The sequence below is a fragment of the Gossypium hirsutum genome, chromosome A05 (genome assembly GCF_007990345.1).
Source record: "Gossypium hirsutum isolate 1008001.06 chromosome A05, Gossypium_hirsutum_v2.1, whole genome shotgun sequence".
NCBI classification, from domain to species: domain Eukaryota; kingdom Viridiplantae; phylum Streptophyta; class Magnoliopsida; order Malvales; family Malvaceae; genus Gossypium; species Gossypium hirsutum.
The window spans coordinates 12,796,178-12,823,904 of record NC_053428.1 but is presented as its reverse complement, the minus strand read 5'-3'; the positions used below and the strand labels follow the sequence as shown (position 1 = coordinate 12,823,904).

Here is a 27,727-nt window from a genome sequence, read left to right as displayed (position 1 = left end):
TAATCTAATAATACATGAGATTTTACAGATAACATTTTTACTGATCTGGTTAAAAGTCAAAATTTTGAGGGACCATTTTCATTATAGACCAAATTCTTGTGGCGATTAGAGCCGCCACTTGTTTGTAAAATCTGACACTGAGCCATGTTGTTAAGCAATTATGTGGAACTCAACAGCCGAACCTCCTCTGAAATTTTGGCCTAAGCAACCAAAGCTCACTGCCCACTTGTCAATTTTTTGTTGGTACTTTTACAGCACGTATATTCATGATTCGTGTATGTTTACATTGAAGGTAAAAAAGAGTTTGAAAGGTTTGAGCAGGAAAAGAGTTGAGACTTCAAATAAAGACGCACACCCTTCTTGACACTTGGAAAATTTTCAAACAATGCAATCAAGTCCATCACGCAACAACATTCTTTTCATGCTTTATTTGATTCCATTTTCCTTTAATTCAAACTTGTCAATTATTGGATTCTTTTAACATTAAAGTTAATGCTATAAATAGATAAATGAACAAACAAGGGAAATGTTTATCAAAATTCAAACTCCAAAATTATGGTATTAATGATAAATCAGGGGAGCTAATGTTGCAGTGCATGAATGAAGTTGACATTCTGATTGGTTCCCTTGAGGTCCATATCTAGTATTATATGCAACAAAACTTTACACTTCCAAGTACAAGTCATTGAAACAGTCTTGCAAACTAAACTATTAGACTTAGGCGAATTTAAATTCAACAGAGTAGTAATGAAACTCGACACCATATTTGAGGATGGCTTTCTATTTTCCATATTTACAAGGTCACTCACTTTTTGCTTGTAAAAAGTAAACACATGTACCATCCATTCCTTGTTATCTATCTGGTCTGGAAGTTGAGTGTCCTTATGCAGTAGGCAAACATGAAGGCGAAGAACACTGCAAAGCCAACCAAAACAGCTGCAACTGGTCCTATGAAGTCCGAATCATACCCGTATCGATCTTTAATATAAGCTTTAACCATAGGGTCAGGACTGATGCCGGGTGCTTTAATGGTGTCTACGATATCTCCATACTGTGTCACAATCAGTCCGTAAACCGTCCACGCCACGGGGCAAATCCAGTAATACCAGACCCACCACTTGGGAATTCTCTGAAATTTCAAGAGAGGAATGTATCAGCTTTGATTGTGGATCCAATTAAGGGTTAAAAATCTCGGTTTCTTGTGAAACAAGTAAACTTACCGGTCTTGGAATAAAGAAGCCAGAGAAAAGATTAAAGAGCGCATAGAAAGCTGCGGCAAAGATAGCTGCTACTTGATGGTTTGGTGTGATGGAAACAGTCATCATTCCGTAGAATGTGAAGTAAAGGAAGGAGAAGCAGTTGATAAAGAAGAACCAGAAAAACTTTGCTGCCGTCCATTGAAAGCCCACCATAGCATACACGATGAGTGTATAGTATGTTGTTTGGACAAAAATATAAGGTATTTCACAAAACACCTGCATGCCATATAATTAAAGTTTGATTATTTAGCAGTTTATGTAGGTCTGTCATTTGAACTTTTACAGATTGAAAACAATTACTTGTATATATTTTTTATATCATGAAATAGCATCGATGTCAAACAAAACTAATCATAAGTCAGGAAACCAATGCCCTTTTTTTCTCACCTGTGCAAGGGCATAAGGTAATGCAGAATACATCCCGGCTGCTCTTTCACGATAGAACACTGTTCTTTCAATGGCTACAACTGGTTGAACTGTTGAGCAATTATTAATTCCGACAAACAAGACTGCAGCATACATTGCCCCTATTATCATTGTAAGATCAGTTGTGGTGTCCCTGAACGATTGAACAAATAAAAGGAAAATGTAATGAGTCTGTAAGCCATTTGTCTTGCATTGGATCATACAGTAGACATAAAAGAACAAGAAATGTGAGCATTATAAGCATGAAATAGGCACTGACCTTTTAGTGCCGACCTGCCAGAAAATAGTACCGACCATGAGGGCGGAGACCAAAGTGAAGAAGTATCGGACAAGGTTATAATCTGGACTTCTCCAATAAGTCCACCATTGCTTCCAAAGGCATGATTTGAATTGACCCCATGCGGATTGTGAGTATTGAGTGGCAAAATAGAGGTCTTTTGCTCCTGGGAGTGGTGTGCTCAACTCATTTACTAAGGCCTTGTTTCTCCTGTTATCGGATTCATATGTTAGCTCATAGCATAAAGAAAAGGTAAAACAATTGAATTAGTGTCACTATTGCTTATGTCTCGACTTACTGATACAAGGATGACGATTTATAGTGTTCGGCAAAGTCCATTCCGAGCCTAACTTCAGCAGCTACGGAGCTCACTTCTAGCATCCATGTAGCTGGATTGTACTTTTCTTTAATTTTGGGAATTCCAGGAATTGACTGCAGTGATGAATAAGAGGGGAATCAGATAATACCGCCTTCTTTATCTTTAGATTAGTGTATTAGATATTGAAGATCATGCTATAGATACATACCTCAAAATATTCAATGATCTTGTGAGAATTCCGGCCTAATGGTCCAGAGTAAATCACCTGACCTCCTCTTTTCATCAGTAGCAACTCATCAAAGGCTTCAAAGATATCAATACTAGGCTGATGAATAGTGCAGACAACTGTTCTTCCAGTGTCCACAGTGTTTCTGACAGTCCTCATGACAATGGCTGCTGCTCTCGCGTCAAGGCCAGATGTCGGCTCATCCATGAAAATTATTGAGGGATTAGCTACAAGCTCTACTGCAATTGTCAACCTTTTTCTTTGCTCTGTTGACAACCCTGTGACTCCTGGCAGCCCTACTATGGCATCCTTGAGATTGTCTAATTCTACCAGTTCCATCACTTCATCCACGAATATCTAAAAGATAACAGCAAATATTGTTTAGAGACTAAATTGAACAACTAATTCCATGCTTTATTTCACTGAAAAATACGGAAAGGAGACTTCTTACCATCTTTTCCTCCTTGTTGACATCTTCAGGAAGCCGTAGGAAAGCAGAGTAAATTAAGGATTCTCTGACAGTAACTTGGGGTGAGTGAATATCATTTTGTTCGCAGTATCCAGAAATTCTTGCAAAGGTATCTTGCATCTTGGGGAACCCTGAAATTCTAATATCACCCTCAATATATCCACCGGTCTTTCTTCCTGCTAAAACATCCATCAGTGTTGTCTTTCCTGCACCACTGACTCCCATGAGTGCAGTCAACACTCCGGGCCTAAATGCACCAGTCACTCCTCTAAGTAGTTGTAACCTGTCCTCTGCAACTCCTTGTGCTTTCATTTCCTGTTAAATAACTGAATTTTAGACCATGCTCTATGGTAACAATTAGAAGGTTTATGTACTTATTTCGCTCTTGAGATAAGTAATAAGAGGGAAGAGGGATCTTACTGGTGGCATATCAACATAGTAATTGACAGTGTCAAAGGACATCGCTAGAGGAGAGAAAGGAAGAACCATTCCTCTCTTGGGAGCAACACCACTGGCTATATCAATCGAAGAATCATTCCTGCTCATTCTGTTGGGGTTCGTCCGACTGCTCATTCTCCGGATTGCCATTTCTCCTAAAAGATTTCATTCGATATGATTGACACAATAGTAAACATTGGTAACCGAGCTAAGAGAAACAAAATCAACATTGTCCATTTTGTTATGTTTCTTACTTGAGTTGTTGGCATCTGCAGATGAAAGTGATCGAGAGAACGAATCTTTGCTTGATTTTGGTCTCCTTAACCTTGGTTCACCCTCATGGTTAGCCTCCAGCTCTTCAGCGGTTTCCTCTGAAATTACGGCCTGTGGCTTCCCAAGGGCTGTTATGCCAACCAAGAAAATGTACAAGATTAGCTACCTAAAGGAAAAAAAATACAGATAGGCAACAAAAGGAACACATTAGCCTAACTGAATGTTAGAACTTACGGTTTAGGTACATGAGCGCAAAGGTGAAGAGAACGTTGAACAAAACTGCGAACCCTAAAAGAGCACCTGCACCAATCCAGTACCAGTTTTTATCATTTGGAACATCAAAGTTCCTGAGCACTTGTATCCCCAAGCTCGTAATGTTGTCCGAGGCCTGCATTGTGGACAAAGATTCCGCTTGTAACTTGCTTTCTTTCAAATGAGACTATATATATGTATACTATACGTCGAATGCTGAACACGCAGATTTTAAGTTAAAAACCATCGGAAAAAACCACAGCATAGGAAAATTTCACTAATGTTAAAAAACAATAATACAAGATTCTACGAAAGCTGAATAAAATACGTCTTTTGCTTTCTAGGAAAGCTGAATAAAATACCTTTTTGTTCATCCACCTTGGAGCAAAAAGTTCATTCACAGTAAAGGCATTGTAACCATAAGTCAAAGGTGAAATCCAGTAAGCCCACTCCCACCACTTTGGGATTTCACCTGTCAAAAGAAAACTATATTAGTTTTTTTTTTCGTTAATGTAGCTTCCTTATCATAAGAAACTGGAGATTTACAAATATAGAGAATTTAAATAACCGTTTTCTACGTATGCTCTCTTTTACGATTTGAAAGCTTACCTTTTGGAATGATGAAGCCTCCCAGCAAGAACACAAGGAGAAGAGTGAGAGCCCCACCAGTGTTAGCTATGATCATAGTTCTGCATATTCCAGCAATGAGTCTAAAGATCCCAGCTGCCATTTGTTGTACTAAAAACACCAGGAGGAAGGTCTTGAAAAACCTGGAAATAGATTTTAGGGATTAGCCAGTTAATACTAATTTGAGCTGCTATTTAACTTGTTAGTCAAGAAAGAAAAAAGCCGGATTAGTGTAATGAGATGAAAATAAATTGGTGCAATTCAAGTCACCTGCTGGCCTCAGGTGCAAATCCCATAGTGTAATATGTTACAATCATCCAAACAGTGGATTCTAGAATAGATATCGGAACTCGGAGTAGGAAAGTGGGCAGAGTGAAAGTCCAGACAGGGTGGAATAGAAGGTCTCTTTGCTTGTAGAACACTGGAAGCCTACTGATCATCAAGGAAAGCTCAGAGAAACCATTGAACATGTTGATGATCATTCCAAATATAAGTGCACCAACATAGATTGCCGCATCCTGCTCGTTCCTAGTGTGCAATTCAGTCCTCAAAAACACCGTGGATGAGATGATTGCCACGATGATAATTTGGACAGTCTTGAAAACGTAAATAAACGAATTCCTCTTAATCAATAGCCATTCTTTGTCCCAACATGCCTTAAGAAGTTCCATTTTGGAGACCGAGTATTTTTTGAAGGCCAATGCCGCTCTGTGGCCTCTTGATTTGTCGAAAGGCACGGAAAGCTCGTTCTCTAACTGCATTCCGACATGGAAACGCTTGAACTTGTTTGCAAACTCGGTTACTGTAATGTATCTGTATGGTTTACTCCTATCCGCCCAGTATTGTTCTTGGTCCTTCTTTGAGGTAACCTGTCACAGTTTCACTGCCTTGTCAGCTTATGTTGCACCAGTTAGTTATGTTTTAACTAAACTAAATTAAACCCCAATTTACTGTGACTAAGGAAGTTAAAATGTGAAATATCAAATGGTGTATAGTTGTACCTCTTGCAAGAAGTCAGCAGTGCCTTTCCTTTCAGGACATCTAAAGCCACAACTCTCAAAGAACTCAACAACATGCTGACGTGGACCCTGGTATACAATTTGGCCCTCTGATAAAAGAATGATATCATCAAAGAGGTCGAAAGTCTCGGGAGCAGGTTGGAGTAGGGACATCAAGATTGTGGCCTCTGTTAGGTGCACAATCTGCTGCAAACACTTAACTATCTGGTATGTCGTGGAACTGTCAAGACCCGTTGATATTTCATCCATGAAAAGTGTCTTGGTAGGTCCAACAATCATCTCCCCTATTATTCATCAAACCTTTACATTATTATTTTTTATATTACATGACCTAAAACGCCAATAAGAAAGTAGAAAACAAAATAATGAAGCTAAAATCAGTGGAAAAAGTAGCCGTGTCCCTATTCAGAAAAAATAAGGGTATATTTCCACATTGGAGGGGTTGGTGGGGAATCAACTTTGAGATTTGGTCAATCACTTGCATTTGGCTTAGTTTTTCAGTCCTTTGAAAAATTGGAAGTTTGTATAGATCAAGTAAGGTGGGTTTTCGCTGTTTAGTGTTTCTCACACGTAAGTTGGAAGCGGATGATATTTTTAATTGCTTACCAGATGAGATAAGGAAGATATAATCATGGATTAAAAACAAATTAATACTGATAATTAAGGTCTTTGTGGGACTCAAAATAATCAACCTGTTGTTACTCTTTTCTTTTGACCTCCAGAAATTCCCCTCTGCATCTCATCTCCAACAATGATATCCTTGCATATATCAAGTCCCAAGAGCTGACCAATTCAACCACATACCAGAAAGAAAAAATGACGTTAGAAATGGTCATTTTATCTATGCTTATTATTCCCATGATTGATGACTGTACTTTTCATTGCATTTTTTTTCTATGGAAGTGGGAATTTAGGAAAAATCATATTTTAATGAGAAAAATTGTTCACCACCAAAATTGTAGAAATCGAGAACAAAGCTGCATAAGGAATAGGACCCATATTATCCACTGACGGTATATTATAATTGGTGAGCAAGAGTCAAAAGACAGTAGGTGAGGGTACATCTTTGTCAAGAAAATTCTAAAATATCAACTGATAGAAGACCTTGGTTGAACCTTTGAATTAACAAAAAATTTTCAACGACCGAGTGAAAAAAATTTCTAACATGGTAAATGCCGATTTTCATACCTAATAAATATAATATTTTTTAAGATGAACCTACTTTGAGAGTGTAATCAGTGAAAAGGCTGCTTTCAACTCCTTCCATGGCAGTTGCCTGAAATTTCACATATTTTAAAGCATGATATGAATAACAATGTAAAACTAAGACATTAGTAAATATGAATTAACATTATTCACACGAATGATGACAAATATTTGCCTTTGAAAGATTGTGGAATTTAAGATTTTGTTTACCTTCATGAAAAGGTCTACATCAGCTTCTGGGAAAATTCCAGCATCTCTTTCCCTTCTAGCAAGCTCACTTAAGAGATCTATATGAAACAAAACACTTGCAATTTTTAGTAATTCATCACCCATTTCATAAAATTTGGTATTAAGATAAATTGTGGTATACACTATTTTTTGTTAGTTTTTTTTTACCGTATCGGGTCCCAACACCCTGGCATCTTGCTGAGAAATCCAAGGTTTCTTTCACAGTCATTTCTCCAACATGAACATCATTTTGGCTGATATAAGCAGATGTCTTTTTAGGAACAAATTCATTCAATCTATATCCATTATATGTTACTTCTCCTTTAACCTGTGTTTCATTCCAAAAAAACAGCTATGTTAATCTTGAATATTTTATGAGCAGAAATTAAGTTTAAAAAAAAAATTGATTGAAACTAACCCTTAAGCTTGGATCCAACTTGCCCGCCAATGCCAGCAAAAGAGTTGTTTTCCCGGAAGAAGGTGGACCTAGCAAGAGTGTCATCCTATAACAAAAAAAAAAAATCTATTATAAGCCATGAAATGACAAATTTCATTAGCTGTTATCAATACATCACATATAAACTTTTTAAGAAACTTACAATCTGATTTTTGTACCAAAAATGAAATGAATGAGTTAAAAAAATTATACCTTGATGGTTTAATAACTCCGGTGGCATCTTTAAGAATGGTAAGATTTGTTGTCTTGGCCAGTTTGATTCCAACCATTCCGAGAATGGATTCAAAAATGTTTCTAGCTGCGTTTGGAAGACTAGGAAGAGCTCTGCTGCCGATGTAACAGTCGGCTTCTATGGTCAAGTGGTCGAACCTAACTTCTACTGTTGGAAGCCGAATCCCAACCCTGTGATTATCATCCCATCAACAGTCTACTTAAAAACTATTCATTTGTGTCGGATTAAAATTCATGTAAAGTTTACATATATGAATTATTAATTACTCATGATGTCCCAACACAACAAAAACAGATACACTTAGATTCCTTCCCAAAACATACTGGATTTACAAAAATTCTTGTTTTGATTTAATTAGTTTGTCTTGTGAAAGATAAAATGACAGGCTGAAGGCAAGTTGGGTAATAATATGCAAATGTGTGCGTTTGCGTGATGAGAATATACTACTTTCAGCTAACAAAACAATTAAAGACTAACATACTATAATTATCAATGCTAAAGTTTAGGCATATCCCAAAGAAAATAAACTTTTCTCCAACCGCCAATTAGTGGGAAAATATCACATAAGTAAGACAAGAAGCTTCATTTAATTTTTTAAAACATGACAAAGTATAAAATGTATGATATATAATTTTATATTCCTTGAAGTTTTAAAATATTTGTATTCTACATTGATATGTTTTAAACATAGGATCAACTTTTAAAATCAAAGGTTGGACTTTGTATTTGGGACGTATATTTGTTTTCAATACTCAATCGAATTCTACATTACATAGTACAATTAGTATGGTTCAACACAACCAACAACTATGGCAGACTGAATTTTTGTTTTAGGCAAAGTTGAAAACCAATATATTGATGGTAAAATTTGAATCTATTTTGAATGGAGTGGATGTATTTTTCTTTTTCTTTTTTTTGAAAAGTACATATGAGATAGGGCAGGGTAAATTTTTTTCTTTTGAATTATGAGTATAGAGTGGTTATGGTAATTGCTTGTCTCAACTTACCTTACTTCATTATATGAAATTATTATTTTATCCTTACATATATAAATTATTAAAAGACTAAAAATGTAACATCGTAATATAGACAAATATTCATATATTTTATTTTAAATGTTTTTAAAAAGTTATATTTAAATATTTACTTGATTTTAAAAGGATTGAAAATATTATATATATATATCAAAAGTTAAATTGAAACAAACGGGAATAGATGTGTGTAAGTGATAAAATGTAGTGAATTTAACGTTCTCTATCTTTATCCCTTTGTTTTCGAAAGGGATTAAAAAATGGAAGGATATGCTCACAAAGCCATGGTTCCTTAATGCCTAATCAGGAAAAAATGAAAGGAAACCTAACATAATAATAAGTCATAACCAAGATATTTGATTTGAAAAAAATAAAAAATAAAATAAAACTTACTTATCAATCCTGTTCCTAAACTTCTTGAGGAACCTCTCATTATCTTCCTCAGCAACCTTGAAGAGCATGTCGATGAACTTCTGCCGGTCATTCATGTCAAGCTTTGTAACATCGACAGCTCTATGTTCCACCTTGTTTCCCACAATTTCATGGTCCACAAAGGATTGCATGATGCTGGTTCTGAGGCGATCATATGTGGGCAGCTTCTCGATGGCCGCCCATTTTAGAGCTTCTTCATCTTCATCCACCCGGCTACTTCTCCTGGAATGCTTGGAACCTGAAAATACTTCTTCCATGCTCCAGCTACTCCTGCTTAGGCTCCTCCCTATGCTGCTATGCCCTGTTCTTCTGCTCGGATTTCTTCCTCTTTCCATACCGTCCATCTCTTTCCCTATCCTGGATTCAAATTCTCGTTAACCTCGTATATATTTGTTTGGTTGATTAATATAAAAGCCTAAAGAAAACCAATTGTTCATATTGGTTGAAATGAGGTTTTCAATGCTTTGTAAGCAATAACAACATCTGAACGTCAAAAAATTACAAAAAGGAACTAACGAAGAAAACACCAAAAACTGAGGTACCACCCCACCACATGGATTTTCTCTTATGTTTTCTCTACAAACAAACAAAAAGTAGCTGAGGGAAGGGAATTGCTAGAAATGAACTCACTGTGGAAAAGAAAAACCCAAGCTTTGGGTTGTTTATGAATTTGACACTTTTGACTGCACCTTGTTGTCGTTGTTCTTCTTCTCTTTGTCACCTTCTCTGGTTGTAATGTAAGGTGTAGAGATAAGAGAAGATGGTGCAATGCAAGTGAAGTCTATTTCCAGAGTTAATGGCGATATTTATATATACGTGCTGCAATTGTAATACGGGCTCTTCTTAGTCTGAGGTCATATTTTTCAATTATTTATGAATCAAGTGTTCAAATCTGATAGGCCGCAATCCAATAGGGTCATATCAACGAATTGGAAAGTCAAAGTTACGGGTGCCACCCAAACAGCCTCCTCTGTTTTCAACTAACATTATTCATTTTCATTTCTTTTATTTACTTTTGGGTTTTTATTTTTTTTCTTGTGAGTTTTAGGTAACTCTCAATAATCATATCTTTTCTTTCCATTGAAATTTTCTCACTAAAAATGCAATATTCTTTTTATTACTTTTTTGGGTTGATTAAAATTCTTATAATTTGCATGATTACTTTTTGCTACCATATAAGGAGTTGTGAAGGAAATATTTGAATTCCATTAAGTTTAAGCATGTGGATAGCCACCCTCAACAATGCTCTGTTTTACAATATTGTGATGCGTAGTCTTCGGCTTTGTCTAGGGCCTTCCCCTCCTTCTCCAACCAATATATATAATAGTGGAAAAAAAGCAAAATTAAAGAAAAAGGGGTGTATAAATAAACAGGGGCGTAACTTCGCTAGAGTCACAAGGCCTCTTGGCTCCCAAAATTTTTGAAAAGGTTGAAGCATATCATAAATGTTAATTTTTTTATTTTAAATTTAGATTATTGTAATTTAATTTTCAAAAAAAAATTATTTTTTAAATTTTAAAATTCAGCTTTAATTGTTAATATTGTTAAATTTAAGTTTCTTATAAGATTTTATTTACATTTTAAACCTCAAACTTTTCCTATTTTTTCAAATAAATACTTAAAAACTTTTTTTTTATCTCAAATAGATACTTGAACTTTAACCCGTAAAAAAAGTTCAATTTTTTAATCCAAGTGACTAACACCGTTTGTTCTCTTCTTGTTCTATTACGAGAATCTGAAAAAAAAAAACCCAAATTTTGTTTTCATTTCAATCATCCATTTTCTTAATTAGGTTACTAAAACATTGAAGAAGAAGAAAAATGAATTCAATTGGAATCCGATTCTTTTGATATGAATTGGATTGACCCTTCTTTTTCTTTTTCAATTTCAATTTCATCAAAAAAATCCATGACGATGAAAGGTTGGGCAATAGAACAACGGAGGGGCTATTTCCATACACCAAACTTTGATATATTCGATAAAATCAATCATGCTATTAGATTGTCTCAATCTCAAAGAGTTCAGATTATGCAAAGATCGAATCACTGAAAAGCTCTTCACTTGCAACTTAACTTGTTCTTCGGATTGTGATCGAGTCAAGTTGATTCTACCCAAATATAAGGATGATGATAACCCTACAGGCTGCCATGGGAGCTTTAAAAGAGAAGCTCATTTGTTACTTTATGTATATTAAATATTTTATTTCTTTTTTTATTTACGTTTTCACAAATAATTTATTTATTTCTTTAAAATATTTGAGTGGAAACAGTAATAAACGTGTCAAAGCTGGATTAATCAGGGATTTTTTTTTCAAATGACATTACTCACTTGGACTAAAAAAGTTAATGGAGTTAAAAAGTTCAGCTACCTATTTGAGATAAATTAAAGAGTTCAGGTACCCATTTGAGAAAATGGGAAAAGTTTAGAGGCTAAAATGTGAATAAAGCCTTATTATAATGTCATTTTTTTAGTTAGATGATTATCTAGTGAAAATGTATTTTTAAATTTAAAAATATCACACCAACAAATTTAACAAAATAAAATTAATAAAGTTAACAATTAAACTTAAATGTTAAAATATGAAGAGTATATAGACTAAATTCTTGAAAAAAATAAGGATTAAATTTTAATTTTTAAAAAATACAAAGAATTATTTAAAAAACTTTTATTATTTTAAAAAAATTAATTAGCCGCTCAAATTTTAAAAAAAATGATGATTGAGCCTTTTAAAAGTTTTAAGACGTTTTTCATTAATTCTCTCAAAAAATATTAATTAAATGTTAGGATTTTTGAAATATTTATTAAAACCCTAAAAAAATTGAAACATTTAATTAAACCTCCTAAACACATTAAAAGATTTAATCCTGTCCAAAACTTACCATCAGGTGACACCACTATAAATATAAGAAATGATTGAATAATATTATAATAAAAATTGAACGAAGTATATGCATGCTATTACAACGACGAACGTCTATATATATATTGAAGCCACTGCAAAGACCATAATTATTCAAAGTTAAAAGCACTCAAAATGTGTGTACACTTGATGGTTAAAACTTTACTAATTTTTTAAAGATTGAAGTGAGAGAAAGTAGGTGGAGTAGAAAGTGATTTGTGCAAATTGGGTGCTTATTATTCTAAAATTGCAAGTAGAGGGAGAGGGTTGGTGAATTTCCCTTCTTATATTTTCATTTCTTTGCATTAGGCCAAGAACTGTCTTTTTCTTTTCTCAAATCACTTACAACACCTTTGCAACATCATTCTTTCTACCATATATGTAATGAACCGAAAGTTACGATATCGGAAATTGAGTCTTGAGTACTGTTTCCGTGAAATTTATTCATGAATATTTATTAGAAATATTTATGAATTATAGTTGAATGGTTATTTAGTGTTTATAATTAAGTGAAGTAGCTTGAATTTAGTTTAAAGGATTAAATTGCATAAGGAATAAAAGTTTAATTATAGATTAAAGAAGTAAAAGGGACTAATCTAGCAATTAGACCCTAAGTGCCATGTGTGTGAATGTATGATATAACATGTGTAATAGTTGGTATATATGTGTAATAGCTATAAGATATTTTATGTTATAGCTATTACACATGTTAATTTTATATTTATTATAGGTTAATAATAATATAATATAGTATAATGAATAAAGAATAATAAGTAAAGAATAGAAAAGTTACAGAGAGCAAACGTGAGAAAGAAAGAAAGATAGAAAGACTAACAGAGAGCAAACGTGAGAAAGAAAGAAGGAAAGAAAGAAAGAAATAAAAAAGAGAAATTTAGGATTTAGGCCCTAAAGTTTGATTGGTAAGTTGTTTTAGCTCATTTTCCTATGATTTTTATGTTTATGGATGTCTAATTCAAAGTTCTACATGTATGAGGTTAAAATGAAGAAAAATAGAGAATTTTTAGATATTGATTTAGTTGAATAAATTGAGGTTTTATGGGTTAAATTGATAGAAATTGAAGTTAGAAGTGATTAGTTAAAGGAATTTCTAAGTTAGGTTTAAATAGGGACTAAGTTGAATAGAGCTCAAAATTTATGTTTTATAATGAATTTTATGAGTTAGAAATTGTTAATGAGTTGATTAAAAGAGAATATGAAGCTTAAGTTAAAGAAAAAAAGATTAGTAATGGAAAAAGGACGAAATTGGAATTTTTGTAAAAGTTTGGTAGAAAGTGAAAATGTGTTTTATGAATTAATATATTGATGATTTTTAATTGTATGATTGTTAGTAGCAAACGTAGCACCGGATACGTCATCAAAGAAGGGAAAAGAGAAAGTGAACGAAGATATCGATTAAATTCGATAAATAGTGGTTTGTATTTCTATAAACCGAGCTTAATCGTTATTGCTATATTTGATATTTATATTGTATGAAAATGTGAACGAGGTAAGTATTTTTACCATATTGAAATGAATGTGATTTTGAATACCCTATTAACAGTGTCGGGCTAGTCGGATATAGTTGACATGTCATAGGAATTGGAAGTATTGGGATATTCCGACATTGAGTCGATGAGACACTATGTGTCGACTACTGTTAAAGTTTCGGATTTGTTCCGATGAAGTACTTTGTGTACTATAATGTTAAAGTTCCGGATTTATTCCGATGAAGCACTATGTGCTTATCCCGGAGTGTGGGTTGGATCCGTGTATCCGTCAGTGTCCGAGTTATGTTAATAAGGGTAAATAAAGTAAAGGTTATTAAAGTACTAATTGATATTGAATAATAGCAATAATGTGTTTGAATTACCATGTTTTAAAGTTGATTAAGCTATTGTTTATAGAAATACCACTGAGAGTATTCTCAGCGTACAGTTTGTTTCCGTGCGCAGGCTAGGTACGAAAGTATAAGGACTCAGCATACAAGCCGATCCCCAAACTCAAATTGCTGAAGTTTCTGTCTTTTTGGAAAATGGAATTGTACCTAGGATGTCTTTTGGTCATTTTGAAAGTATCTAAGTTGTTAAGTGATATTTTGGTATGTTTTTGTAAATGTTACCAAAACCTTAAGTATGGTATGTTTTGATATGTTAGTGAAGAGTAATAAGAGGAAGTGTTGGTAAATATTGTAGAGAGAAGAAATGAAGATGTTATAAACTTAGTTATCAACATTTTATATTAAAACAGATTTGGACAGTAACAGTAGTCCAACTTTGAAAATATATCAAAAATAGTATAAAGTGAATTAGATAATGAATAAAATTTTTAATTGAATCTTAATGAATCTATTTTTATATGGAAGAAACAAAATAGGTAACAGAGTTGTATTTTATGAGATATTTACGTTTTGGTAAAATAGGGTTAGAACAATTTTTGGATTCCCTGTTCTGATTTTAGAAATTCACCATAAATCATGTATTAAGAATTAGGACTCACACTTTATATGTATGGATTCCTTATTGAGTCTATTTTTAATTGAAACAAATGGATTAGTCATTGGATTTCTGTACAGGAAGAAATTTGATTCGTAGTGCACAAGGGTCAGAGTAGCCGAACCCTGAAACATAGGAGACTTTTTCTAATAAACTGTACTAATTGGCCTGACCAAAAATTCTAGAAAAAAATTAGTAAGTAGATATATGAGTTTAGTTTCAGGAAAAATTTACGGAATTAGATTTCGAGTTTCGTAACTCGAGATATGATTTTTTTAGCGACCATGACGCAGATGGATAGTTTACTACGAAAACTGTTTAAGTGCTAAGATAAGTTTTGTAATGTCTCCTGCTTGACTCCGGTGACGGTCTCGGATAGGGGGACGTTACAATATATATTTTTAAAATATATACATATTTTTCCTTTTTTAATTATCTGATATAAATATGCTATTTCTTGCTCCAAAAATGCATTCACGAAAGTCAAATATATTAAATTAAAAATACTAAAATCTCATAAATGAATGGATTACATATTAATTTCATAAATGATAACATAGAATATTAAGAAATTTTCACGCTTGATAAGAAAAAGAAGGGATTTATTTTTTTTAAAAATAAAAAAGAAAGCTTATCAATTCCTTGGATCACATTTCCAATAAGCATGTAATCATCATCATCAATTAAAACTATTATTTTGCTTTAGTGCTATATTTCTTTAGCTCACTAATGAAAGCACTAGGAAAGAAGTGTTAATTTCTAGTTGTTGTGACCAGGAAGATGAAGAGAAAATACAATTTGGCATGTGACAAATGAGCTGGACTTGGTCTTTGTGTCTTTATTAGTTGGAAAAGAACGTCCATTATTAAAATCACATGCTTTATGAGCTTTATTATCAGTGCAGGAGGATATAAATTTGAGTGCGATAAAGCGTATTATCTTTCTATTTAAGAATTGAGAAGTGACTGAGTAGTTCTAAAAAAAATAGATATGATCGTCAAAAGAATTTTGTTTAGGACTTATTTTTATTTATAAATTATAAAATTTGTTTACAATTAAGACTTACTCGTCCATCCCAATATTAATCCAATTTATTATTTAAATTATAAAGACAAATTAAAATAAATTTTAATATTTTATAGTAAAAACGAGTTTTTGGATGAGGTTTAGATAATAAAATAATAAATCGATGTTCTGGTATATAAAAAAGTGTTAGTAATAAATAAGTGGATACTAGGCAAAGTGAAGTCAACCAAAAACGTGTGAGAAAATTAAGGAAATATGTACTTGGATTATGTTACCAAAACTTTTCCTAAGTTGCTATTAAAGGACTAATTGGTTTTTCCAAATTTTAGAAAAAAAAAAATTAATGTCAAGATATTCTCATTTCCAATTGACATTGGATTGTGGTAGGAGAAAAGGTTAGGAGTGGATCAACCAAAAATATTGAAAAGGAGGTTGATATGAATTTTGGAAACCAGACATATATAGTATCAAACCACAATATTTCCATTGCAGTTCTCACCCCCAACAGTTTTGGATTTGTTGAAAATGATGTTGGAAACAAACTTCAACCTACTCCATCCACATGCTCTACATGTTTTCTCTTCTAGGATATATATATATAGAGAGAGAGAGAGATTACTATCTAGAATCAGAAAGCTTGCTTGATATCTATATAAAACAAATGACAAATGATACATTATTTTTTTAAATTTAAAAATATCGTAATTTAAAAAATGAAGATGAAATTATAAATGTTAGGACTTACTATATAAATCTCAAATTTATTTCGGATCATTTCCTTAAGATAATTTTATAAATCAAGCGTATTAAATTTTCGATTTATGATCAATTTCTTTTTAACATTGTATATTTTAATTAAAACATAAAACATTAAACACCAACATGGTAACCAAACACAATGGCATGGTAGAAAAATATTTGCGTAATGAAAAGAGTGCGGTGGTTAGGTCGATGAAAGTGCAGATCAAATGAGGCAAAAAGGGTTGTTTTTTTAGGTAAACCTTCCATATTTGTATAAGAAAGAAAAAGAGAAAGGCTTATCTGCAATCTTTATAATGTTTGTGGTCGAAACATTGTATATAGCAATAGCATGTCTATTACTCGTTCTTATTTTATTCTTTGTAGTATTATTAAATCCCTTAATTGAAATTTGTAAGTTTTTTTTTAATATATATATATATGTACATAAATTCATTCATTTCTTCATTCTAAACAATTTTAATTAATCAAAATATTTGATATAAGTACTCTTTTTGTCTTTATTGTTAAAAAATGTAATGAGAAAATTGAAAGTGATTCATTTGATAGGCAATAGATCTAAGAGATTCAAGTGATTGAGTTAAGAGAAGAGAGACTGTAAAGAGTTTTAGTAGAGCTTAGCCAAGAGAGGAGGATAGAAGGTAGAGTCTTCCTCTTACGAGAGATATGAGAGAGAGAATCTAAAAGGAACATAATATGTCATATATCCTCTTTTAATTGGTGGATTTGTCATTCAAAATAGATGTATTGTTAAATTGGTTAACAATGAATGACAAGAGTCATATTGAATTGGTTGAAATTGACATAAACTTAATTTTAAAGGAGCATGAAAATTTATACACTATTTAGAGTGACAACAATTATAATAATTCTATCTCGTTCTATCAAAATAACTGAAAATATTAAATAAAAAAATGGTATTCCACATACCATCTAATAGTATTGCATTCCATCCCAGTAATATATTGGATTCACTTTGAATAATCCCTAATCATGGACAATTATTGAGAATCCAAACATAAAGATTGGTTTATGAGGAATTTTGGAGCAAAAGTATATAGAGTGGGTACATTGCAAGCAAAAGAATGCTAATTTACAACTTTCAATATCATTAGAAAGTCAATAGGAGTAGAAGTAAATTTTGGATTTATTCAAATGGTTTGACTGCAACCCACCCTCCAAAACAAGACTTGAAGAAATAATCAAAAGGAGGTTGAATCAAGTGGTTTATCACTACATTTAAATAATCCCTTGTTGGATGAATCATTGACACTTTGTTAGGTGGCTAATCAAAGTAAATTTATCTGACACCAAAAACTTGGAAATATAAAAATTAGGGTAGAGGTATAAATTTGATGTTGGACATTGGGACCCATTTTTTACCCGTTTACAGATTGGGTTGTTTCTCTTTTTTCTGTTTATGTTAGGAAATAGATATAAAAATGAAAAAGAAAAAGGCAGTAACTTTAAGATATTCAAAGTCAAAATTTTCAACTGGGATGGTTCCAAATATGTTGACAAGGGGATATGTACCGTCAGCGTCAGACTCCATCAGACTCAGACTCACACCATACATTAATTTTTGCAATTCTGAATTACTTAAAATACTCAAACTATTCTTTTGAATCAACAATGCATCTAATTGTAGTTAATGTAAAATTAGTGAGAGAGATAAAATTAGTTATTTCAGTACTGAAATTAAATATTATAACATAAGATAAAAAGAAAATTAAACGTATTATATTAGAACACATTGTAACTCGATTTTATTTAAAAAGAAACATTAGAAGAAAAATCTAATAGAAAAATCATTTTCATAGTTTATTATGATTACATAATTTATTAAATTAAAAAATTATTTAATGATAAATATAAGCAAAGCGATAATGAATTTATATATGAATGTTATTAAATACGTATTTGATTTCTAAATTTATAATTTATAATTATTTTATTCAAAGATAGAAATAAAAAAATATAAATAATTAAGAAAAACAAAAGAAGTTGAAAAAAAAATACTGGGTTGGAAAAGGATCTTAATTAGGTTTGTACTAAAATCAAAATTGTAAAGATCAAAGGTTGAACAATGGGGATATATTCGGATTCCATCATATGTTGTTAGGTGAAAGCTTTTACTTGTAGTATGAACATGAGATTACAGTATGAAGAAGTGGTTGGTGAAAATTACCCTTGCCTATTTAATATCTCATTCCCATTATTTATGTTCATGTTTTAGTTTGGTTAGTAAAGGTGAAAGAAGTGGGTAGTTCATCTTCCATCAGGCACTCGTCACCTACGAATTTCATTACATCATCATGACATTCTTACAACTAACTCAGGATTGATCCACAAGTTTTGTAATAAAATCATCAACTTGACTTTTAATCGGTATTGCTGATTGTGGTTCACATGATCCACAAATAAAATACCAGGCCACAGATAATAAGCATGGCACATCTGATATAACTGCCATGGAACACAATAGAAAAGAAAACATGTGACAATTAATTTCTTAAGAAACCAAAACCCATAATTTGAAATGGACTGGTTAAAACAATCGAACCAGATGCTGAGAACTTGTCTTAATTTTGACAATATTTATCATCAAATTCAGACACCAAAAAGTCCACACTGTGATCATAGTCCATACGATTCACAGAAAAGAAAAAGTTGGTGCTGTGTTCATTGTCGTCCTCAAGACATTTTATCTCCCCTGGAATGGAAAAGCAAGAATGACCTATGGATTTATAGGTAATGATAGTGATTAATTTAATTATTAATATTAGAGTCTATTGCTAATTCAATTCAGAATTTAGGTTCTTAACCACTTCATGCAATTTATTTGCCGATTAATTGTTAGAATCTTCGGTAGTTCATACACACTACTTTCATAACCATAAATGATTTATTATCTATTATTACCTGTCAAATATGTTGTACGGGTTTCTATCAATGCTAAAATTTATTTTAAGTATTTCAGTATCACTTCTAAAAAAAAGCTTCTTAATAATAATTTACCCTATGGTAAATTTGAGCACCAATCCGTTAAATGTTTTTTCTCATTAAATAATTTACCCTTGTATATGGTGATCACGATTTATATCGATTTGTCTTCTCTGACCCCATTCCACAAAAAACCTTGGTTTCCATGAAAGAGCCTTTTCATTAGACATTACCTTCGTAGGATCAAAGCAGAGCATTGGCAAATGTTTCATGCCAAAAAAGCAAACCAACAAAACCAAATAATTATGAGAAGCTTGTCATTAGAACCTGCCCTAAACCAAGTTGTACTTATTAATCAAGAGACTATACATAGTTAATAAGGCCCCATCATTTTGGGCTTTTTGGGGGGACATCAATTGAAGAACATTCCATACAATAGAATGGAGAGAGGGGCGCAACACCAAAGTTCATCTAGTACCTTCTATATTTTAGTTACAATAAATAAATCAAAAAAAGATTAAAAAGCCTGTACTGGTCAAAATTTCTCTAAGCCTAAAGAGAGCAAATTCAAAGGGCCGAGAGTTCCAGCTTTTATCATATGGACAACAGAGTAATGTCTCCAGGGTGAGTGGAGACCCTGACCAAAGATTTGAGAAACCTCATGAAACTGTTCGCCCATAACAGACAGAAGCTATGTATAGATTTTTTGCCCACTTCTCCTGCGAGATCATGAATAAATTTAGAGACACCGAAAATAAATTAGTCATATAGAAAGCCAAAAGTTGCAAAATTTATGCGTATTTCACCTTTACATGCGTGCTAGGAAATGCTGAAGTTCTAAGAGTTTCCTGTGTTTCATCGGTGGGCCTCCTCCTTGGCACGCTAAGAACAAAAGCAGCCTGATCCCAAGTTGCTGCTGTAGCCGTTATACGATACCCATTATCCCACCGTCGATGGATTCCTTCACTAGGATAAAGGAAGTCCAATTCAACAACCTGGAATTAAAATACAATAACAATTTTGTTATACACGCTTCTTTTATGGTGTGCATTTGGATAAAATGTCAGTTAAATTTGTGAGCACCTGGTCAGAAAATCCAGCACCTCTGGACATTACTACCCCCCATCTGCTACCAGAAGTGGCCATTGAAGTGACATGGAAACCCTCTCTCCATTTTTTGTTAATCCACTTGAAAGGAAAGGACTCACTCACTTTATATGACTGCTGCAAATACGAAGTACCTGAATGCAATAAATCAAAGCTAAGCATGAGGAAGCCAAAGAGATCCAACCAAGAAAATCTGATATTGGAGCCCTGGACACTAACCTTTTGACATTACTACTAAGGAGCCCCCATTTGTAGCCCCTGCTATTGCACTGATATAATAGTTCTTCTCCCACTGCTCCATTATCCATTCCTTCAGCCACAGCAAAACATTCAAATCAATCACCACTAGAGAATTGCAAAAAGCACATAAACAAAAATAATGTACACACATTAAAGCTAGAGATTTGCTCCACGTTAATAGAAAATACAAAAAAAACGTACCTTATGAAGGAAATATGGTGAGAGTTCATACACTTGTGCAGAGAACCCAGTCCCAGCATCCATTATAAGGGCCCATAGATTTTGACAGGAAGCTACACTGCTGATAAATAAGCCATCCTCATTTCCTTTTTCAATATGCTGTGCAAGCCTTCCATCTGCCACATTATAGTGATACCTGCAACCAAATTACAAATGAAACTCACATTTTTTTATAATGACGCAATGAGATCACTAATTATTTACAAATAGAGTTATAATGGAGAAAGATGAATAAGGCAAAAATTAAAATGAACCAAGGTCTGAAACCTACCATAAAAAAGCCAAAAGAATGATAGGTTCAATTAGATCATAAAGCAGTCCTAAAACTGAAGTAAAACACAACAGATAACCTGAGACATATACCTTTGCTTCATTGGCCTACGAGCATTGTAAACACTAATCCATTGCGTCGCTGGCATGCCCAAACGAAGCTTCTTTTTTGGTTGTTCATCTTCCTCCTCATCCATAGACAACCGGCCTCTCTTTTGACCAACTTGATAGATAAGCTTCAGAAGAGATTAAAAAGGAAAAAAATGCCGGGTATGTCAAAATTCACTTGCCAAGAAAAGGGCATGTAAAATTTTATTTGTAATAATTAACATTAACAATATTTACTTTGAAAGCATAAAAAAAGCCTGGTTCAAGATATATTATTTATATCAAGAAAGAATAACATATACCTCCAGTGCGCCTTCTGTGTTAATTGGACGGATATCCGGATTTGGACCTACAATACCATCAAAGAGAGAAATATATTTGGCATAATTAGGTTCTTCATCAAACTTCAAGTTGACCACATGTTCAACAAACTGTTTAAAAGGCGCCGGACAGAAGCAACACAAGGCTTCTGGAGATGTTGACATCTTCTTCTTACATACAAGGAAGCCTTTATTCTCTCCCTGACATCATGTTAAGAACAGGTTAAAAAGAAAAAAGAAACACTTACAAGATTATATGCATGACCAATTGCGAAGAAAAAATTGGAGTTAACAAGGTTGATAGTATGGGAGGCCAACCTGGTATCCTTGCCAAGGCAAACGACCTCGAAGAAGGAAAATAAGTGTATATGCTAGAGATTCTAGATCATCTCTCCTGCTACACGTTCTCCCTAAATGAGCATGCACACTAGCATAACGGACTGTTCCCCTAAAAAACAAATGTGTACCTTTACGTAAGATAGCCAAGCAATTTACATTAACACCTTACAGTAACCTTGATGTTAGCAGTTGTAGTACCTAAAAACATCCGGCCTCTGATCATATTCAACATGCAAACCAGTTGAGCTATCTCGCCACCTGGTTGCTGTTTTGCCAAAACAGGTCAGGATTGATGAGGAATTAATTTATCTGGGAATACATAACAAAACAAAGGATATTACAAATTACCTAATCCAAGATCAACAAGAAATAATTTCTTTTCATCAGGAGTTCCCGTAGGACCTAGAAGAAAATTCTCAGGCTTTACATCTCCATGCACATAGCTGTCCAAATCATCAGAGAAAAAAAAACCATTAATAAGTTTGAAGAAGCAAGATACGATCAACTTAAGAACAAAGATTTTTAGCTGGTATAAGAGATAGATTATCATTGGAGCAAGAGAAAGACCCTTGCTAAGCTATGCAACAATCACAGGGAAGGGATGGGGATACAATACTTCCAAACACAAGAAGGGCTAGGGGGTTTCAGGGATTAATTTGCTTACCCTCTAGAGTGCATTTTCTCCAATATTGATATCGCTTCAATAGCAATGCAAGCAACCATTTCTATGGACATCCTGTAGGTAGTAAAGAACATTTCCTAATTAAGCAATGAAACATAAAAAAAATATTAAACCTACTAGCTGGTAAACGATTAAATAATATTAGTTTACTAGCACTCACGTATGAGAGTTATTATTCCAAACATCCCACAGACTTGGACCGAGCATATCCATAACCTGCATAAATAAAGGGATTAATCAGAAAGCAATTGAAAGCCTAAACAGAAATAGCAGGCCAGATTGAAAAGGAAAAAGATGAATGAGACAATAGAATGCACACATACCATAACGTAATAGTCACCTTGACGACCCTTATAGTGAACTCGAGGTATACCATGACTGCCACCAAGAGTGCTGCACCAATGAGGAGTAAGTAAATATTTGTAAATATAACTAATTTTAAATATATATATATAATAAAAAACTGCAACCACTCACTTGTAAACTTGCCACTCATACGGTGGTCCATAGTTACATCCTTTGCTACTTCTATGCTCAAATTTCAAGGCAACCTAAAACAACATATGGAGTGTAAAGATCAAACTCTTTGTTATTGTTAAAGAAGATCAGAAGTCATTTCTACAAAAATGGAAAATGAATCAATCGCATACCTCTAGAGCCCCAGAACCATTTCTATCATTTGTATTTGAGGCTGAAACACGCCGACCGACACAGACCTGTCCAAAGCCACCCTTGCCCAACTTCCTCTCAATTCTATACCATGGGGAACCTCCAACCTGAACCTGCAGCAAGGTAAATAAGAAGGAAGAACCTAACTTTCAGAAGACATTATGAAACAAAAAGTTCTAACAAAATCATTATGCCATAAATAGTAGATCCAAGTGTATGCAAGGTAAATAAGAAGGAAGAACAGTACAAGCATGATGATAAGGCAACAGAAGACACAGTAGAAACTATCAAAACATCTTGCAATTTTCTCTTATTTATCTTACTGAAAACGTGATACTAAAAAGAGGGCAATAAAAGCAAGAATACTAGTAGCCAACCCCGGTTTAGTAGAGAATGGGCAGAAGATCATAAGTTTTTCTTCAAGGAAATAATGTAGCATAACTAAAATAAAATGCAAATATGGTGTTAATTAGAGGTGAGCATTCGATCGAGTCAAGTTGAATCGAGTGAAAAAAGTTCGAGTTAGCCAAGTTGATGAATCCTATTTTATCAACCAAGCTCAATTTGAAAAGTTTTCAAATCGAGTTGAGTTATATGAAATTTGAGTCAAGTTGAATCAAATATATTTGTTCGAGTTAGAGATGGTGAACTCTTATCATCAGATATATATATACCACCAAAAGACACTTTTATTTCTACTTTTGTATGGTTAAAAAAGAAAGAAAATAGTTGCTCTATTAGCCTGACAGTATTCAAAGCTAATGGTCATTTTAATCATCAAAAAGCAAAAAAAACTCACTAGCAGGACAAGATAAAAAAGGATCCAAACTTTAATGTGCCTGATTTAATAATATCATTTCTTCTTTATTCTTCACAGAAACAATGATGAACCAATAACTAAGCAAACAGCTTTACATCATAAATTCTGACACTTCACGAAGCAAAAGCAAATACCATTCATAACAGCATTTCTAATAGCTAAACTCAAATCAGAACTCGCAATTTAAAATTAAGCTCAAGTTCGATGAAGTTCTATTATTCTAGTTCGAATTGAACTTGGAGATAAAAACCAACTACTTGAACTTGTGAACTTACTTGATTAGCCTAGTTTATCTAATAAAAAATAAGTTCAACCACAATACAAGACTTCGAGCTCGATGTACCTGAGCTTTTGTTAACATACAAAATGTTTTTTGACTTTCATATACCTCTCGCAGCAAGCTACTCTAATTCAAATGGATTAAGGTTTCAAATAGCAGTGATGAACCAATGACTAAGCAGACAGCTTCACATCACAAATTCGACACTTTACAAAGCAGCAAATACCATTCATTAGAACCCTACTAAAGCATTAATTTATTGAAATCCAAGCAGACAATAAATAAAAGAACAAATGCAATAGCACCCGGCAAGGATTCGATATGCACTACAGAAAAAATAACAAAAGCAAATTTCGTTCTGATAATGGGAAAATAATAATAATTAATCACTTTCCATGTACAGAATCAACAAACTTCCAAGTCCAGAAACATGGAAAACAGAAATGCTTCGGTTAGTAAAATACCCAAATCATAAATTCCTCAAAAAAAGAATCAGATATGGCAAATCAGAAGAAATGAGTTAGGATTAAAATAATGAGTTAAGAGTAGCTTTTCCGGAGCCTAATACTTGGTGAAGAGCCTTCTCTCTGTCAAAGGGGCGATAAGCTTTGATCTTGAGAGAGATGGTGTGAGCATGAGAGCGCTGTCGTTGTCGGAATTGGAGGAGGATAATGGCAAGGAGACCGTTCTGTGGATCTCGTGAGCAGAAAGTTTAGCAGAAAAAAAATCTAGGGTTCCTAATTCGAGGTTTTCAGTATGGTCGGGAAAGAAATTAGAAAATGGCAATGGACAGAAAGTTTGGCAGAAAACGTTAAGTTCTAACTTTCAACCATAAGAGTAAAACGACGTTGGGTGGCAGGTTAAGGCTTTAAAATTGAAATTACTCCTACATCCAAAACGACGCCATTTTGGTTATTCAAGTTGTAAAAATTTAACTCGACTCAAACTCGTAAATTGAATTTTTTTTTCAATTTTTGCAAGTCAATTCAAGTTTTGCTCACCCCTAGTGTTAATAGGTGGCATTATAGCATATAATATAAAAGTACTGAAAAACCATAGATGCATCCTTGCTACATATCCCAATTGAAAAGCCTGCACATGAACCATCCATTGATATGATAATCATGCCAATGGGCATAAATCAACATGACCAAACAGAACAAAGAAAATCTTTTGTATTCAGAGCAACTGAGGCTATGCCAAGAGAAAAAGTAAAACAGCAATAGAAAAGAATACAGTCGATGAGAAAGCATATACCACGACAATATTAGAAAAACTTATTCTTTCATCGTAGATAGGTGACCAAAATGATATAGTGATCATACTGCTTTGGGAATTGTGCTGTCAGAATTTTATTTGGTTACTCCACATCTACCTCAAACACTTCAAATATCAAAACTTCATTTCCTACATTATAACTGCAACTCTAATATATGCACACATGTCCACATCTCAATCTCATTTAACAAAACTATTAGCCCAATAACAAGCTTTAACAGGATCAGTAACTACAGCCGTATTTATATCCGTACCACTTTTCAGTTATAACTTCTATCTGGTAACACCGAAAGGGAAAACTAAAATATTCCACCCTAAATTCAGTAAAAGACAATATTATGTCCATTTTTTAAACACATTCCCTTCTTTTAATTTCACCAAGAATTCTCTATATATTTCAAATAGTTAAATCTGTGTTCATTGACAAACCAGTACCTAGGTATAGAGACTGTTTTTCTCACTCAAGTTTGAAGGTAACTGTACGGTACCCCCAGATGTGGAAAGATCTGTAATTTTAAATCACTGCAAAAGCTTGAAAAAACATGCCTTATCTCAACAATTGGTTGTCTTCCACAATATACCAATCTTATGCAAAATATCTTAAGTCCACTAATTTCCAGAAATGCATAAATATATATTCTATAAGAATTTAAGAACAGTTTCTTTTTCAGTAATGTAAAAATGATATACTTTGAACACAAACATGAAAATGCTAATAAAAAAGGGGAAGTTGGGACCGTCCATATAAGTCTAGATTGCAACGAAAACGAAATCAAGGTTAGTAAAAGAAATCCTAAAATCAAACTTATTCTGCATAAACAAAAATAAATGAATAAATCTACCAGCTTGAAAGCAATATAATACCATAAAGAAGGAACTTCTAAGGGAATCTCAAACCTTTTCAGGAAGCGGCGCGGTGCTGCCTTCATCCTCACCAGCATTACCCTTATCTTTTCCCCGCCCTCCTCCGCTATTGAATTCGTCCATCGGCTTTTCCCCGACTTCCTCTTTCTTCTCTTCCTCTAAAATCCTATTCTTAGTATTCTTCTCCTCTTCTCTAACTGCCGCTTCCCCAGCCGCCGCGACAGCTAACTTCTCATTGACCTCCTGCGCCCGCGGTTTCTTATTCCTGTTGTCGCCTTCGTCGTTGTTATCTTTTTCCAGTGGCGAAGCTGCTGCTGCGGCCGCCTCTTCTGCCGCCCTCCGCCGCCGCCTAGTCCTCGTCGCAATAGCTTCCCCCGCCTCGATCGGATTCGGCAGTTGTTGCTGCTGTTGCTTCTGTGCTGCTGCCCGTCCCCTGCGTGCTCCGCTACGCAGTACCGGCATCATTCATTCTTCTTCTCTCTCAATTCTCATCACCCAACAGGAAAACCATCTCTTTCTTCACTCGTCTCTTTCTTCTCCGACTGATAGCCCAATTAACGCCAATTTTCAGAGGAAAAGAAAAGAAAATAGAAACGCTCAAGAATTATTATAATTATTATGTAAATAAAATAAAAGAAGGGATGGGTTAAAAAGCACCGAACAGATAGAAAAATCGACGAATAGAAGAAAGAAAGAAAGAAAAATTGGAGATTCGATGATTGTGAAATTAGCGAGATCTGGCTCTGTAAACAAAGAAAGTGAAGAAAAGGCTTTTTATTTATTTTTAATTTTTGTTTTATTTCAGTTTTATGTGGGAAATTGTAGGTCGTTGATGGAGGTAAATAGACGGTTGGATTAGGGTTTTGTTTTTCGATTAAAATAATTAGAATTGGAAAAGAGTGTTAAATTACTGAAAAGGAGTTGAGAGTTTTATAATACTTTTACTTCCTGACAAAACCTTGTCCCCCGCAACGACTGTGCTACACTGCAACGTGTTTTTCTCCTTTTTATAATATTAAAATTAAAATTCTGGTTTGAAGTGTGGTCATGTTGGTGCGGGTTTATGGCACTCATTGGATTGAGGCCGGCGAATTACAAAAAATTAAAAGATCTTCTGCTCTGCTGTTCAACTCATGGTTTTATGGATTTTGTTAATATCAATGTTTCTGTTTTTAGGCTCAAAGAATGTTATGTGTGTGGGACAGAATTAGCAGAATTTT

General features: G+C 33.6%; 2 protein-coding genes across 3 annotated transcripts; both read right to left on the bottom strand.

The window, feature by feature from the left end:
* Window positions 1-529: 529 nt before the first annotated feature.
* On the bottom strand, window positions 530-9,960 carry LOC107958433 (ABC transporter G family member 35). Of its 2 annotated transcripts, none has more exons than XM_016894204.2 (22): window positions 9,802-9,960; window positions 9,133-9,528; window positions 7,669-7,878; window positions 7,438-7,522; window positions 7,188-7,347; window positions 7,002-7,078; window positions 6,808-6,861; window positions 6,278-6,368; window positions 5,568-5,869; window positions 4,837-5,435; window positions 4,549-4,709; window positions 4,302-4,411; window positions 3,922-4,075; window positions 3,669-3,815; window positions 3,397-3,569; window positions 2,959-3,291; window positions 2,490-2,864; window positions 2,261-2,394; window positions 1,945-2,172; window positions 1,647-1,818; window positions 1,221-1,475; window positions 530-1,129 (listed from the first exon to the last, which is right to left on the bottom strand). In XM_016894204.2, the coding sequence occupies exons 2-22, from the start codon at window positions 9,513-9,515 to the stop codon at window positions 857-859; spliced, it is 4,476 nt and encodes a 1,491-aa protein (XP_016749693.2). In that variant the 5' UTR covers window positions 9,516-9,528; window positions 9,802-9,960; the 3' UTR covers window positions 530-856. The 2 variants fall into 2 exon arrangements, with proteins under 2 accessions (XP_016749693.2, XP_016749694.2); XM_016894205.2 differs by having other exon boundaries at window positions 9,133-9,523; window positions 9,802-9,948.
* Window positions 9,961-19,610: 9,650 nt separating this feature from the next.
* Window positions 19,611-27,315, bottom strand: LOC107958435 (casein kinase 1-like protein HD16). The gene is made up of 16 exons (XM_016894207.2): window positions 26,541-27,315; window positions 23,247-23,378; window positions 23,074-23,147; window positions 22,920-22,989; window positions 22,757-22,812; window positions 22,579-22,650; window positions 22,263-22,357; window positions 22,113-22,179; window positions 21,894-22,023; window positions 21,558-21,776; window positions 21,241-21,383; window positions 20,839-21,013; window positions 20,617-20,707; window positions 20,374-20,531; window positions 20,097-20,285; window positions 19,611-20,009 (listed from the first exon to the last, which is right to left on the bottom strand). Exons 1-16 carry the CDS (start codon window positions 26,970-26,972, stop codon window positions 19,950-19,952), a joined length of 2,163 nt encoding a protein of 720 aa, XP_016749696.1. The 5' UTR covers window positions 26,973-27,315; the 3' UTR covers window positions 19,611-19,949.
* Between the last annotated feature and the right edge of the window lie 412 nt (window positions 27,316-27,727).

What these genes read in the sequence shown, in the direction of transcription:
- LOC107958433 (XM_016894204.2), bottom strand. Translation starts at nt 9,515, where the DNA reads ATGGACGGTATGGAAAGAGGAAGAAATCCGAGCAGAAGAACAGGGCAT. An exon ending in AGTTGGATCCAAGCTTAAGG is followed by an intron (nt 7,348 to 7,437) that starts GTTAGTTTCAAT and finishes AATGAAACACAG; the next exon opens with GTTAAAGGAGAAGTAACATA. An exon ending in AAATCGTCATCCTTGTATCA is followed by an intron (nt 2,173 to 2,260) that starts GTAAGTCGAGAC and finishes ATCCGATAACAG; the next exon opens with GAGAAACAAGGCCTTAGTAA.
- LOC107958435 (XM_016894207.2), bottom strand. Translation starts at nt 26,972, where the DNA reads ATGATGCCGGTACTGCGTAGCGGAGCACGCAGGGGACGGGCAGCAGCA. An exon ending in ATGGTTCTGGGGCTCTAGAG is followed by an intron (nt 23,148 to 23,246) that starts GTATGCGATTGA and finishes ATGTTGTTTTAG; the next exon opens with GTTGCCTTGAAATTTGAGCA. An exon ending in CTTAGTAGTAATGTCAAAAG is followed by an intron (nt 20,532 to 20,616) that starts GTTAGTGTCCAG and finishes TATTGCATTCAG; the next exon opens with GTACTTCGTATTTGCAGCAG.